At 44.7% G+C, this 16,657-nt stretch overlaps 1 protein-coding gene across 1 annotated transcript in view; it reads right to left on the bottom strand.

The window, feature by feature from the left end:
• Window positions 1-5,151: 5,151 nt before the first annotated feature.
• Window positions 5,152-16,657, bottom strand: part of agbl2 (AGBL carboxypeptidase 2) — an 80,919-nt gene continuing 69,413 nt past the window's right edge. The window contains exons 14-15 of the mRNA XM_078221360.1: window positions 10,306-10,369; window positions 5,152-5,272 (exon numbers count right to left, since the gene is read on the bottom strand). Coding sequence (XP_078077486.1) covers window positions 5,152-5,272; window positions 10,306-10,369 — 185 coding nt within the window. The remainder of the gene's footprint in view (window positions 5,273-10,305; window positions 10,370-16,657) is intronic.

Here is a 16,657-nt window from a genome sequence, read left to right as displayed (position 1 = left end):
GAATTTGCCTTCCTAAGTGCCAACTGAACCTTAAGAGAGTCCTGAACCAGGACTCACAAGTCCCTTTGTGCTTCAGATTTTTGAAGCCTTTCCCCATTGAGAAAATAGTCTATGTTTCTATTCTTCCTACTAAAGTGCATAACCTCACACTTTCCCACATTGTATTGCATCTGCCACTTCTTTGCCCACTCTCCTAGCCTAGCCCTTGTGCAGCCGCCCCCCCCTCCGCACTTCCTCAACACTACCTGTCCCTCTACATATCTTTGTATAATCCACAAATTTAGCAACCATGCCCTCAGTTCCATCTTCCAGATCATTCATGTATATAGTGAAAAATTGTGGTCCCAGCACTGACCCCTGTGGAACACCACAAGTAAGAGTTTACCTTGGAAATCCTCTCCACTTGGAACCAGCAGTTTGCGGTGTCGATGGTAGTCATGACGGTAGTCCACATCATGAACACCACTAGTCACCAATTGCCATCCTGAAAAGGATCCACTTATCCCACTCTCTGCCTTCTATCTGTCAGCCAATCCTCTATGCAGGCCAGTACCTTGCCTCTAACCTCATTAGAAACATAGAAACATAGAAAAACTACAGCACAAACAGGCCCTTCGGCCCCACAAGTTGTGCCGAACATATCCCTACCTTCTAGGCCTACCTATAACCCTCCATCCTATTAAGTCTCATGTACTCATCCAGGAGTCTCTTAAAAGTCCCTATTGAGTTTGCCTCCACCACCACTGACGGCAGCCGATTCCACTCGCCCACCACCCTCTGTGTGAAAAACTTACCCCTAACATTTCCCCTGTACCTACCCCCCAGCACCTTAAACCTGTGTCCTCTCGTAGCAGCCATTTCCACCCTGGGAAAAAGCCTCTGAGAGTCCACCCGATCTATGCCTCTCAACATCTTATATACCTCTATTAGGTCTCCTCTCATCCTACGTCTCTCCAAGGAGAAAAGACCGAGCTCCCTCAGCCTATCCTCATAAGGCATGCCACTCAATCCAGGCAACATCCTTGTAAATCTCCTCTGCACTCTTTCAATCTTTTCCACACCCTTCCTGTAATGAGGCGACCAGAACTGAGCACGGTACTCTAAGTGGGGTCTGACGAGGGTCTTATATAGCTGCATCATTATCCCTGGACTCCTAAACTTAATCCCTCGATTGATAAAGGCCAGCACACCATACACCTTCTTAACCACCTCCTCCACCTGCGGGGCCGATTTTAGAGTCCTATGGACCCGGACCCGGACCCTGACCCCAAGGTCCTTCTGACCCTCTACAGTACTAAGAGTCTTTCCCTTAATATTGTACTCCTTCATCCCATTTGACCTGCCAAAATGGACCACTATGCATTTATCTGGGTTGAAGTCCATCTGCCACTTCTCCGCCCAGTTTTGCATCCTATCTATGTCCCTCTGTAACTTCTGACATTCCTCCAGACTATCCACAACCCCTCCAACCTTCGTGTCATCGGCAAACTTACCAACCCATCCCTCCACTTCCTCATCCAGGTCATTTATGAAAATGACAAACAGCAAGGGTCCCAGAACAGATCCCTGGGGCACACCATTGGTGACCGACCTCCATTTAGAAAAAGACCCATCTATACACACTCTCTGCCTCCTTTGGGCAAGCCAGTTCTGGATCCACAGGGCAGCAGCACCTTGGATCCCATGCCCTCTCACTTTTTCTAGAAGCCTTGCATGGAGGACCTTATCGAACGCCTTGCTAAAATCCATGTAAACCACATCTACCGCTTTCCCTTCGTCAATGTGTTTAGTCACATTTTCGAAGAACTCCACCAGGCTCGTAAGGCACGATCTGCCTTTGACAAAGCCGTGCTGAGTATTCTTGAGCATACTAAACCTCTCTAAATGCTCATAAATCCTGTCGCTCAGGATCTTCTCCATCAGTTTACCAACCACTGAGGTTAGACTCACCGGTCGGTAATTACCTGGGCTATCCCTATTCCCCTTCTTGAAAATAGGAACCACATCCGCAATCCTCCAATCCTCTGGCACCTCTCCCGTCTCCATTGACGACGCAAAGATCATCGCCAGAGGCTCTGCAATCTCTTCCCTCGCTTCCCACAGTAACCTGGGGTACATCCCATCCGGACCCGGCGACTTATCTATCTTGATGCCATTCAAAGATTCCAGCACAACCTCTTTGTTAAAGTCCACATACTCAATCTTTTCAGTTCACCGCAAGCCCGCAGTACATCCACCCATGTCCTTCTCCTCTGTGAAAACCGAGGCAAAATACTCATTAAGCACCTCTGCCATTTCTACTGGTTCCGTACAGACTTTCCCGCCTTCACCTTTTATAGGCCCTATTCCTTCACGTCTCATCCTTTTACTTTTCACATATTTATAGAACGCCTTAGGGTTCTCCTTAATCCTACCTGCCAAGGCCTTCTCGTGACCCCCTTCTGGCTCTCCTAATTTCCTTCTTTAGCCCCTTCCTACAAGCCGTATACTCATCTAGATCCCTATCTTCGCCAAGCTCTCTGAACCTTTTGTACGCTTTCCTTTTCTTCGCGACTAGGTCCCGCACAGCTTTCGTGCACCACGGTTCCTTTAACCTACCAACTCCTCCCTGGCTGCTCGGAACGTTGTCCTGTAGAAGTCTAGACAGACCTTCCTTGAAAAACTGCCACCTCTCCAGTACATTTCCTCATTGGTTCTTAGCTTACTTAGCAGCCTCCTGTAAGGCACCCTGTCAAAGGCTTTCTGGAAATCCAAATAAATCATGTCCACTGGCTCTCCTTTGTCTAACTTCTTTGTTACCTCAGTCCATCTCGTCCGGGTGATTTATCCACCTTCAGACCTTTCAGCTTCCCTAGTACCTTCTCCTTAGTGATGGCCACTACATTTACCTCTGCCCCCTGACTCTCTTGAAGTTCTGACATGTTACTGGTGTCTTCCATCGTGAAGACTGATACAAAGTACCCATTCAGCTCCTCTGCCATTTCTTTGTTCCCCATTACTACTTCTCCAGCCTCATTTTCCAGCGGTCCAATGTCCATTCTTGCCTCTCTCTTACCTTTTATATACCTAAAAAAAACTTTTGCAATCTTCTTTTACATTACTAGCTAGTTTATCCTCATATTTCATCTTCTTCACCCTTATGTTTTTTTGCTTGCTTTTAAAGACTTCCCAATCCTCTGGCTTCCCACAATTCCTTACCTCACAGTATGCTCTTCCCTTTGCTTTTATGCTATCCCTGACTTCCCTTGTCAGCCGTGGTTGCCTTGTCCTTCCCTTAACATGCTTACCCTTCCTTAGAATGGTGGTAGAAAGGGTAGTTTAGGCACTAGAGGTATTTAAATCTGATCTGGGGGTACACACAGACACAGGATAGTCTGTCTGTACTTAAAGGTGATGAGGCATCAGGTCTGGAGGAGAGAGCTGAGTGTGGAAACTGGGGCACTGGTCATAATTTTTCAGTTTTCTTTAGACTCAGGTGTGGTACCAGAGGACTGGAGAATTGCAAATGTTACCCCCCGCCCCGCTCTTCTCAAAAAGCTGTAAAGATAAGCCCAGCAACGTTTTAAAATTCATTTATGGGATATGGGTGTTGCTGGCTGGGCACCTTCCAAATCCATGACCACTACTATGTAGAACGGCAAAAGTAGCAGATACCTGGGATCACCACCACCTGGAGGCTCCCCTTCAACTCACTCACCATCCTGACTTGGAAATATAATCGCCGTTCCTTCACTGTCACTGGGTTAATATCCTGGAACTGCCCCCCGTGGGTGTATCTACACCTCAGGGACTGTAGCAGTTCAAGAAGACAGTTCACCACCACCTTCTCAAGAGCAACAAATGCTGGATTAGGCAGCAAAGCCTACATCCCATAAACAAGTATTTAAAAAATACAGTACAAGAGCAAGGAGGTTATGTTGAACTTGCTTAACTCACAAGTTAGACCTCACATGGAATTTTGTGTTCAGTTCTGGGTGCCACATTATAGGAAAGGTGTGAACATAGTGGAGAGAATGCAGAATAGATTCACCAGAATGGTTCCAGGGATGAGAAACTTCAGTTATGAGAATGAATTGCAGAAGTTGGGATTGTTTTCTTTGGAGAAAAGAAGGCTAAGAGGGGATTTGATTGAGGTATTCAAAATGGAGAGGGGTCTGGACAGAGTAGATAGGGAAAACATTTTCTCACTTATGAAAGGATCGAGAACAAGAGGATTTAGAGTTATTGGCAAAAGGAACACAAGCAATATGAGGAAAAAACATTCTCACGTAGCGAGTGGTTTAGGTAATGTGCTGGGTTATGGAGAGAAGGTGGGGGAAGGTGGAGGTGATATGGTGTCATGGTAACATCAGTGGACTAGTAATCCAGTGACCCAGGGTAATACTCTGGGGACACAGGTTCAAATCCCATCACAGCAGCTGGTGGAATTTAAAGGAATAAACCTGGAACTGAAAGCATATCTCAGTAAGAGTGACCATGAAACTCTCATTGATTGTAAAAACCCATCTGGTTTACTAATGAACTTTTGGGAAGATGGTACAGTGGCCTCACAGCGCCAGGGACCCAAGTTCAGTTCCGGCCTCGGGTCACAGTCTGTGTGGAGTTTGCATGTTCTCCCCGTGTCTGTGTGGATTTGCTCCGGTTTCCACCCACAGTCCAAAGATGTGCAGGTTAGGTGGATTGGCCAAACTAAATTGCCCCTTTGTGTCAGGGGGAATAGCAGGGTAAATGCATGGGGTTATGAGGCTAGAGGCTGGGTGGAATTTTTGTCAATGCAGGCTCGATGGGCCAAAAGGTCTGCTTCTGCAATGCAGGGATTCTATGCATTCTTTGAAATCTGCCATCCTTACCTGGTCTGGCCTACATGTGACTCCATACCCACAACAATGTGGTTGACTCTTAATGGCCAGGTCAGCTAATTCAATGCGATTAGCGATAGGAAACAAATGCTGGCCTTGCCAGTGACACCCCCCCACCCCACATCCCAGGAAATATGGAAGAAAAAAAGGCATAAAGTGAATTGCTTGATCAGAGGGCTGACACAGACATGTAGGACTGAATAGCCTCTTTCTACACGAGAAAGATTCTGTGATTCTCTGTGCAACTGGCTGGAAACGGTCAGTTTGGGTAGCATCTGTGGAGAAGTAGTGATTATTCAGTTAATGTTTCAGGTCTACGACACTTCCTCAGCATTGCAAATCTGCGGGGAGCTGGAATATCAGCTTCTTCTCCACAGGTCATGATGTCAATTGCCAGCTGCAGTGTTTTACACCTAGAATAGTAGAAGGCAGTGTTTAACCGAGGTTCCCCCAGCAATTCCCTGTTAGGATGATAAGCGTGTTAAGTAGATGCATAATTGCCAGTCACATGATTTGAGGGTGATGTCATTGTGGTGTAGGCTTCTATCTTAGTTTCAGTTTCTACTCTGTACAGACAACAGTTCCTATAATAAATCTTGTTATTTTGAATCTATGCGTGCAAACCACATCTTTCTCTTTTTGTATAAAACCCACAACCTCTCACATAATTAGGGCATTACAAAGTAAGACTACTTTTAAGATTTGCCCTGCTTGCTTACTTCACTACATGTTCGGAGAAGCTGGCCATTGGAACCATTTTGATTGTGAGAATGAGGGAGAGAACAGAAAAAGGGTTAACTTAAAGGCAGGAAGTCCTTAAAGGATAAAAGAAGACCTGGATGAAAATTTGTTAGTCTAAATTTTGTACGTCACTGATAGCAGGAAGTCCTATTGCAGAGATGCTTCATGAAATAATAGAATCAAGGTTACTCTTGTTAAAGCAATTTAATTCCGTCAATTAAAGCCAGCACTACCCTCTATCTTGAAGGAATAATCTGTTCAATCATAAGACAAGAACAGTGCATCAATTTTATCCTGAGCTATTAAAAAGGTTGGGTTAGCTTAGTTAACTGGAATGGTTAGCATATAGATCAGTTCAATGCTAACAGTGTACGTCTTTTAAATTAATTTGTTGGATGTAGGTGTTGCTGGCTAGTCCAGTATTTATTGCCCATAACAAATTTCCCTGGAGAAAGTGGTGGATAGCTGCCTTCATGAACCGCTGGAGTCCATGTGGTGTAGGTACACCCACAGTGCAGTTAGAGAGGGAGTTCCAGGATTTTGACCCAGCAACAGTGAAGGAATAGTGAGATATTTCCTTGTCAGGATGGTGAATGATTTGGAGGGGAAATTCCAGTTAAATAAAAATAAATAGTGTCACAAGTAGGCTTACGTTAACACTAGCATGAAGTTACTGTGAAAATCCCTTTGTCGCCACACTCCCGAGCCTGCTCGGGAACACTGTTCAGGTCGAAGTAATCTTGGTGAGTTGCTGCAGTGTGTCTTGTAGATAGTAGACACGACATTTACCATGGATTGGTGCTGGAGAGAATGGATATTAAAAGTAGTAGATGGACTGCCAATCAAACTGACTGCTTTGTCCTGGACGGTGTTAGGTTTCTTGTGTGTTGTTGGTGCTGCATCCAGCCAGCAATAACAGTGTTCCATCATACTCCTGATATGTGCCTTGTAGATTGGAGAGGGACGTGTGATGTTTATCCTGATGTTCCCAAGTATCTGCTGCTCTTGTCCTTCTCAGTACATAGAACATAGAACAGTACAGCACAGAACAGGCCCTTCGGCCCACAATGTTGTGCCGAGCTTTATCTGAAACCAAGATCAAGCTATCCCACTCCCTATCATCCTGGTGTGCTCCATGTGCCTATCCAATAACCGCTTAAATGTTCCCAAAGTATCTGACTCCACTATCACTGCAGGCAGTCCATTCCACACCCCAACCACTCTCTGCGTAAAGAACTTACCTCTGATATCCTTCCTGTATCTCCCATCACGAACCCTATAGTTATGCCCCCTTGTAATAGCTCCATCCACCCGAGGAAATAGTCTTTGAACGTTCACTCTATCTATCCCCTTCATCATTTTATAAAGTCTATTAAGTCTTCCCTCAACCTCCTCCGCTCCAGAGAGAACAGCCCTAGCTCCCTCAGCCTTTCCTCATAAGATCTACCCTCCAAACCAGGCAGCATCCTGGTAAATCTCCTCTGCACTCTTTCCAGCGCTTCCACATCCTTCTTATAGTGAGGTGACCAGAACTGCACACAATATTCCAAATGTGGTCTCACCAAGGTCCTGTACAGTTGCAGCATAACCCCACAGCTCTTAAACTCCAACCCCCTGTTAATAAAAGCTAACACACTATAGGCCTTCTTCACAGCTCTATCCACTTGAGTGGCAACCTTTAGAGATCTGTGGATATGGACCCCAAGATCTCTCTGTTCCTCCACAGTCTTCAGAACCCTACCTTTGACCCTGTAATCCACATTTAAATTAGTCCTACCAAAATGAATCACCTCACATTTATCAGGGTTAAACTCCATCTGCCATTTTTCAGCCCAGCTTTCCATCCTATCTATGTCTCTTTGCAGCCTACAACAGCCCTCCACCTCATCCACTACTCCACCAATCTTGGTGTCACCAGCAACCCTTCAGCCCCCTCCTCTAAGTCATTAATAAAAATCACAAAGAGCAGAGGACCAAGAACTGATCCCTGTGGCACTCCGCTAGCAACCTGCCTCCAGTCCGAAAATTTTCCATCCACCACCACCCTCTGTCTTCGATCAGATAGCCAGTTACCTATCCAATCAGCCAACTTTCCCTCTATCCCACACCTCCTTACTTTCATCATAAGCCGACCATGGGGGACCTTATCAAACGCCTTACTAAAATCCATGTATATGACATCAACTGCCCTACCTTCATCAACACACTTAGTTACCTCCTCAAAAAATTCTATCAAATTTGTGAGGCACGACTTGCCCTTCACGAATCCGTGCTGACTATCCTGGATTAATCCACATCTTTCTAAATGGTCGTAAATCCCATCCCGAAGGACCTTTTCCATCAATTTACCAACCACCGAAGTAAGACTAACCGGTCTATAATTACCAGGGTCATTTCTATTCCCTTTCTTAAACAGAGGAACAACATTCGCCACTCTCCAGTCCTCTGGCACCATCCCCGTGGACAGTGAGGACCCAAAGATCAAAGCCAAAGGCTCTGCAATCTCATCCCTTGCCTCCCAAAGAATCCTAGGATATATTTCATCAGGCCCAGGGGACTTATCAGCCTTCAGTTTATTCAAAACTGCCAGTACATCCTCCCTCCGAACATCTATTTCCTCCAGCCTATTAGCCTTCTCTTCCTCAAAAACATGGCCCCTCTCCTTGGTGAACACTGAAGAAAAGTATTCATTCATCACCTTGCCTATCTCTACTGACTCCATACACAAGTTCCCACTACTGTCCTTGACCGGCCCTAACCTCACCCTGGTCATTCTTTTATTCCTCACATAAGAGTAAAAAGCCTTGGGGTTTTCCTTGATCCGACCCGCCAAGGACTTCTCATGTCCCCTCCTAGCTCTCCTAAGCCCCTTTTTCAGTTCATTCCTTGCTAACTTGTAACCCTCAATCGAGCCATCTGAACCATGTTTCCTCATCCCTACATAAGCTTCCCTCTTCCTTTTCACAAGACATTCCACCTCTTTCGTGAACCATGGTTCCCTCACTCGGCCATTTCCTCCCTGCCTGACAGGGACATACCTATCAAGGACACCCAGTATTTGTTCCTTGAAAAAGTTCCACTTTTCATTAGTGCCTTCCCCTGACAGTTTCTGTTCCCATCCTATGCCCCTAATTCTTGCCTAATCGCATCATAATTACCTCTCCCCCAAATGTAAACCTTGCCCTGCCGTACGGCCCTATCCCTCTCCATTGCAATAACAAAAGACAGTATTAGAGATCATGGATTTGGAAGTATTGCCTCAGGAACCTTGGTGAGTTCCTGTAGTGCATCTTGTAGATGGTACACAAGGCTGTCAATATTTGTTGGTGCTGGAGGGAGTGAATGTTTGTGGAAGGGGTAGCAATCAAGCGGCTGCTTTGTTCTGGATGGTGCTGAGCTTCTTCAGCATTGTTGAAGCTGCACCCATCCAGACAAGTGGGGAGTGTTCCATCACACTCCTGATTTGTGCCTGGTAGATGGTGGAGAGGCTTTGGGGAGTCAGAGGTGAGTTACTCAGCACAGAATTCCTAGCCTTTGACCTGCTCTGGTAGCCACAGTATTTCTGTTGCAAGTTCAGTTCAGTTTCTGGTCAATGGAGTGCCCCGGGGTGTTGATAGTGGGGGATTCAGTGATGGTCTGTCCCAGCTGAGCCTGCTTCTTCACACTGCCCATGGAAACAAATCACGGCAGCTTCCAGTGCTTCAGTGCCAAGGAGCTGCCTGTGAGCAGGGAACTCAAGATTCATTAAAATTCAATTGATATTAAAATTCATATTAATATTACTCAGAACTTTGTACCTTGAGCCAGGCAAGAAGCAGAGAGAGATTAAAGGTTGACTAATGAATACTCAAAACTTTGGCTAATTGAAAAAAAGGAAAGATCAATAAATACAATTAAAAACAATAAGAAGAAAAACAATTTAGCAAGTTCCTTTTGGTGACACTCACCCCTGTCACAGAGCCATCTATCCAAGGAGAAAGGGACCGAAACATAGGAGGGAGGGAGGTAAAGGGGGAAGGAACACAACCTAGAGTCCAAGTAGGAACTCCAAACCCCTCAGAATACATTTTGCTCTGCATCCAACCTTGGGAAAGTTGGTAAAAAATGTAGAGAAATTAACTCTGTGGCTGGAATTTAACCGTCCCGCCCACCATGGAAATCGAAGGGGGCGAGGGGTGGACCATGGAAAGGTCCGCTGGCCTCGGTGGGATTTTACAGTTTTAGGCGAACAATGCCGTAAAATCCTGCCTGGATCTAACCCCATGCTGTGCCTGTCCTGGGGTGTTTGATGGGGACAGTGTAGAGGGAGCTTTACTCAGTATCTAACCCCATGCTGTGCCTGTCCTGGGGTGTTTGATGGGGACAGTGTAGAGGGAGCTTTACTCTGTGTCTAACTCCATGTTCTACCCGTCCTGGGGGTGTTTGATGGGGACAATGTAGAGGAAACTTTACTCTGTATCTAACCTCGTGCTGTATCTGTCCTGGGAAAGTTTGATGGGGGGACAGTGTAGAAGGAGCTTTATTCTGTACCTAACCCCGTGCTGTATCTGTTCTGGGAGTGTTTGATGGGGACAGTGTCGAGGGAGCTTTACTCTGTATCTAACCCTGTGCTGTAGTTGTCCTGGGAGTGATTAATGGGACAGTGTAGAGGGAGCCGTATTGGATGCTCCACTTTAATGCTGGGTTTCTCACTCGGATGCCATACCATATTTCTGACGTGGAGCTGAAATCGGTCCCCAGCGATAGGTCAATGCTTCGAACCACACTGCCTGCAATTGAAGACAAACAGTCATCAATAGAGGGACTGAGAACAATGTTATGTATTATAGAAAGAAGGCTTCGAGTAATGTAGAAGCTTTAACAATATTGGACTCTCAGGATTATACAAAGAGCTTTCCCACTGTGAGCGTACTGATGAGTACTCACTGTTTCCATACACACAGCAACCAATTTACCCTGACCTAACTGTTACAAACAGCAATGTGAAAATATCCAAATCACCTGTCTGTAGGCCAAATGCAGCTGGGTCAGCTGTTGGTCAGGAGGAAAGCAAGACTGGAAATTGTGAAGGCCTGGTCACAATCTCCCAATCCTCCTTCACCACAGGACCATTCCAGAGGTCTGGAGAATTGTAAATCTCACACCCTTGTTTAAAAAAGCAACTGCAGGCCAGTCAGTTTAACCTCAGTGGTGAGAAAGCTGCGACAGGTGATCACCTGGGGGAAAACTCGGTTTCTTCGGCAAATAGGAGTTAATTAAACACAGTTCTGTTAAGAGCTAATTGCATTCAACTAACTTGCTGCAGGTTTTTAAGAATAATGTTGTTGATGTGACGTACGTGAGCTTCCAGAATGCATTTGATACACGTACAGAGAACAAAGCAAAGTTAGAGCTCATGGAATAATAGGGACAGTCGTAACATGGATATACAATTGGCTGAATGATAGTGTTGCTGTTAACCAGTGACTTATTGTGGGAATAATAAGAACATAAGAACTAGGAGCAAGAGTAGACCATCTGGCCCCTCGGGTCTGCTCTGCCATTTAATAAGATCATGGCTGATCTTTTCGTGGACTCAGCTCCACTTACCCGCCCACTCACCATAACCCTTAATTCCTTTACTGTTCAAAAATTTATCTAACCTTGCCTTAAAAACATTCAATGAGGTAGCCGCAACTGCTTCACTGGGCAGGGAATTCCACAGATTCATAACCCTTTGTGAAATTCCTCAACTTAGTCCTAAATCTGTTTCCCCTTATTCTGAGGCCATGCTCCCTAGTTCTAGTTTCACCTGCCAGTGGAAACAACTTCCCTACTTCTATCTTGTCTATTCCCTTCATAATCTTATATGTTTCTATAAGATCTCCCCTCATTCTTCTGAATTCCAATGAGTATAGCCCCAGTCTACTCAGTCGTTCCTCATAAGCCAACCCTCTCAACTCCAGAATCAACCTAGTGAATCTCCTCTGCACCCCCTCCAGTGCCAGTATATCCTTTCTCAAGTAAGGTGGCCAAAACTACACAGTACTCCAGGTGTGGCCTCACCAGCACCTTATACAGCTGCAACATAACCTCACTGTTTTTAAACTCCATCCCTCAAGCAATGAAGGACAAAATTCCATTTGCCTTCTTAATTACCTGCTACACCTGCAAACCAACTCCTTGTGATTCTTGCACAAGGACACCCAGGTCCCTCTGCACAGCAGCATGCTGCAATTTTTTACCATTTAAATAATGGTCCATTTTGCTGTTATTCCTACCAAAATGGATGACCTCACATTTACCAACATTGTACTCCATCTGCCAGACCCTTGCCCACTCACTTAGACTATCTATATTCCTTTGCAGACTTTCAGCATCCTCTGCACACTTTGCTAAGCCACTCATCGTAGTGTCATCTGCAAATTTTGACAAATTACACTTGGTCCCCAACTCCAAATCATCTCTGTAAATCGTAAACAATTGCGGTCCCAACACTGATCCCTGAGGCACACCACTAGTCACTGATCGCCAACCAGAAAAACACCCATTTACCCCCAGTCTTTGCTTTCTGTTAGTTAACCAACCCTCTATCCATGCTAATACATTACCCGTAACACCATGCACCTTTGTCTTATGGTGCGGCACCTTGTCAAATGCTCAAACCTAGAGACCCCACTCCCGGGGTCAAAAGATAGGATTCCTGTTCTTCCTAATATATATTAATGACGAAGACCTTGGCATACACAGGGTACAATATCAACATTTGTGGATGACACAAAACTTGGTAGTAGTAGGAAGGATAGTATGAAACTTCAACAAGACATAGACAGGTAATTGGAATGGGTGGCCAAGTGCCAGATAAAATTCAATGCAGAAAAGTGCGAAGTGATTCATTTTGGTAGCAAGAATGTGGAGAGAGAATATAAAATAAATGGTGTCTTCTAAAGGGGTGCAGGGGCAAGGCAATCTGGGTATAAAATACATTAATCATTGTAGGTGGCAGAGCAGGTTGAGAGTGATTAATAAAGCATTTGGTATTCCAGGGTGTATAAATAGGGGCATAAAGTACAAGAGCAAGAAGGTTATGATGAACTTTTCAAAGACACTGGTTTGGCTATTTTGTCCAGCTTTTGGCTCCACACTTCAGGGAAGATGTGAAGGTATAAGCGACAGGGATTGCAGAAAAGATTCATGAGAATGGCTCCAGGGATGAGGGACTTCAGTTATGTAAATAGATTGGAGAATCTGGGGATTTCCACAGTAACTTCATTGCAGTGTGAATGTAAGCCTACTTGTGACTAATAAATACATTTTACTTTGTTCTCCTTGGAGAAGGGAAGGTTAGCAGATCAGGCGTTATAGTGCAGCTGTGGAATGTGGGGATTTTGGGACACTAAGGCAATCCATAACAAACATGTCTGCAGAAAATGTATGCAACTGGAGGAGTTCCGGATAAGGTTTATTGATCTATGAGCCATACTGCAGACCCCGTGCAACATAAATATCCGGATACTTTGGCCAGAACTTTACTGGCACACCCGCCCCGATTCTGGGGGCAGGCGAGGCTTGGAGAACAGCATTCTCCATTGGCCTTGGGTGGGATCATACGGACCTTGGGCGGATGTTGCCGGTAAAATTCCGCCCTTATTTCAGAAGACGGTCACACCTCTTAGAATAAGGTCATGTGTTTTGGTCAGCAGTGAACAATAGATGGTGTAACTGTGAGTGGGATAGGGGGACCAAACAGGATTGTAGTGATAATGGGGAACAGTCTTGTGAGGGGGTAGGCACTTCTCTACAGCAAAGAGTGAGAGTCCAGAAGGCTCTGTTGTCTGCTTGGTATCAGAGTTTTCTCCAGCCTGAAGAGAAACTTACAGGAGGAGGGGGAGGATCCAGTTGTTGTGGTCCAAGTAGGTACACAGGTAGGATAAGGAAAGAGGTTCTGCAAAATCATATGAGACGCTGGGCACCAAATTAAGCAGAACCTCAAAGGTTATAACCTCTGGATTATTTCCTGAGCCATGTGCAAATCGGCATTGGGCAAATAAGATTAGAGAGATGAATGCATGGCTCAAAGACTGGTGTGGGAGAAGTGGGGCATAGGGATCAATACTGGGGAAAGTGCAGGCTTTAACACTGCAATGGTCTACACTTGAGTCATGCTGGGATGAGTGTGATTGCAATTTGCATAACTAAGGAGGAAAAGAGGGCTTCAAACTAAACAAAGGTGGGGGAGGGGGAGGGGGGGAGGTGGGGAGGGGGGGGAGCGGTGGTGTGAGGGATCAAGCTTGGGTAGATGTAGCAAATCAAGGGGTCGAGTCAAGACGGGAGACCAAAATAATAATATGGGAAATGAGAGTCATCAAATAGATGAAGGGACGGAGAGACAAAACCCAAAAATACAATGGCCAAGACGAAATGTTAGAAAGATAACAAATTAAAGACAACTAAAATGATTTGATAGCACACAGTGAAGTAAATAATTACGATTGGATAACCATTCCAGAGATGTGGTTAAGGATGGTGCCTGAATTTTGAGGGCTATGTGACATTCAAGAAGAACAGGAAGCTAGGTAAAGGTGGAGAGGTAGCACTGTTAATCAAGGATGGCATTGGCGCAATAGTTAGAGATGACCTTGGTTCAAGAGATCAGGATGTAGAATCAATTTGGGTGGGAATGAGGAATAGTAGGGGAAAGAAGTATTGAGTTGGAATGGTCTACACACCACCTAACAGTAAACATAATGTAGGACAAAGTATACAAGAAGATATATTGTCTGCCTGTGATAAAGGAACAACCAACCACAGAGCAGGTTATATTCGGCTTGGTGTATTGTGGTTGCTGATACCGAGGAGTGTCTTTACTCTGAGGTCATTAATTAATCACGTCACATTACACAATTCCAATTCTAATATAACCTGCTCTCTGTTTGATTCCAGAACTTGCTGTTCTAAGAAACTATCTCAAAAACATTCTAAAAAAGCTTCATCCAGGCTACGACTGCCACTCTGCTATTCCCAGTTTATATGTAGGTTAAAGTCACGCAAGATTATTGCTGTCTCTTTATCACAAGCACCAAATGTCTTCTTGTATACTTTGTCCTACCTTGATTGAATTTTACATTCAGTTTGGAAAAGAAGAGTGGGTCTGAGACAAATATTTTAAACTTAAATAAGGGCAACTATGTGGGCATGAAATCTGAGTTAGCTGAAGTGGACGGGGATACTAGGTTAAAGAATATATCAATGAAGGAACAGAGGCAAACATTTAAGGAGATATTTAAGAATACTCAGAGTAAATATATTCCAGCAATCAAGAACATTTCTAAAGGCAGGACCCATAATTTATGGTTAAGTAAAGAAGTTATTTAGATAAATGCAAGGTGATGCATTTTGGTAGATCGAACCAGGGCAGGACTTGCTCAGTTAATGGTAGTGAGTTGGGGAGAGATATAGAACAAAGAGATCTAGGGCTGCAGGTTCATAGCTCCTTGAAAGTGGTGTCACAAGTGGATAGAGTGGTGAAGAAGGCATTCAGCATGCTTGGTTTCATTGGTCAGAACATTGAATACAGGAGTTGGGACGTCTTGTCGAAGTTGTACAAAACATTAGTAAGGCCACACTTGGAATATTGTGTACAGTTCTGGTCACTCTATTATAGAAAGGATATCATTAAACTAGAAAGAATGCAGAAAAGATTTACTAGGATGCTACCGGGACTTGATGGTTTGAGTTATAAGGAGAAGCTGATAGACTGGGACCATTTTTCCCCCTGGAGCGTAGGGGTGATCTTATAGAGATCTATAAAATAATGAGGGGCATAGATCAGCTAGATAGTCAACATCGTTTCCCAAAGGTAGGGGAGTCTAAAACTAGAGGGCATAGGTTTAAGGTGAGAGGGGAGAGATACAAAAGGGTCCAGAGGGGCATTTTTTTCACAAAAGGCTGCTGAGTGTCTGGAACAAGCTGCCAGAGGCAGTAGTAGGGGACAGGTACAATTTTGTCTTTTAAAAAGCATTTAGAAAGTTACATGGGTAAGATGGGTATAGAGGGATATGGGCCAAACATGAGCAATTGGGATTAGCTTAGTGGTAAAAAAAAGGCAGCATGGACAAGTTGGGCCGAAGGGCCTGTTTCCATGCTGTAAACCTCTATGACACTAAGTGAAGGAAAGCATCAAATTTAAGGAAACAGCATTTAACTGTGCAAAGATGAGTTGCAGTTCAGAAGATTGATCAGAATATTAAGGCACAGCAGAGAATGACTAAAAGGTTAATCAAGTGAAAGCAATTAGAGTATGAGAGGAAGTTGACTATAAATGTGAAAATGGATAGCAAAGGTTTCTAGAGGTACTTAAAAAGAAAAAGAGTAAATAAAATGAATGTTGGCCCTCGAGAGCAGTGAGAATCAGGAGTTAATACTAGATAATAAGGAAATGGAAGATAAAATAAACAAATATTTTGCCTCTAACTTCACCATGGAGAATACAAAAAACATAATAGCTGTAAATCATAAGATGGAGGAAGAGAGGAATTTGATGAAATTACAATACTGAGGAAGTGGGACTGAGCAAACTGATGGAGATGTGGGCTGACAAGTCTCCAGGTCCAGATGGACTTAGGTGAAGCATTCCCTCAGTACTGACCCTCTGACAGTGCAGCACTCCCTCAGTACTGACCCTCTGACAGTGCAGCACTCCCTCAGTACTGACCCATTCACTGGGGGTCTTTCTGTAACCCACTCGATCCATTTACTGGAATGTTCTCAGAATGGAATGGGAAAGAGATTATTGTCCTCTAACAGGCAGCAGCAGGTTGGAAATGTTCACCTTTTTCTTGGTGTCAAGGCCACAGATGACGGAGAGTGCACTGATGGGCTGTGCTATCCAGGGCCGAGCTGTTGCAATCTGCTCCCTGTGTGTTTGCTGTAGCTGGATCCAAAAAAAATCAATGTGTGGACAGGGTTGGTGTGTTAGCAAAGCAGGAAGCCAATTAGATATCACATTGCTCGCAGACTACAAGGAGCACCCCTATCCCTTACATCATCATTTCGTCCTGAGTCATTGGCTGCACAAA

Source organism: Mustelus asterias, chromosome 9, assembly GCF_964213995.1.
Source record: "Mustelus asterias chromosome 9, sMusAst1.hap1.1, whole genome shotgun sequence".
NCBI classification, from domain to species: Eukaryota; Metazoa; Chordata; class Chondrichthyes; order Carcharhiniformes; family Triakidae; genus Mustelus; species Mustelus asterias.
Note: the sequence above shows the minus strand (reverse complement) of the source record. Positions and strands in the feature narration are given on the sequence as shown.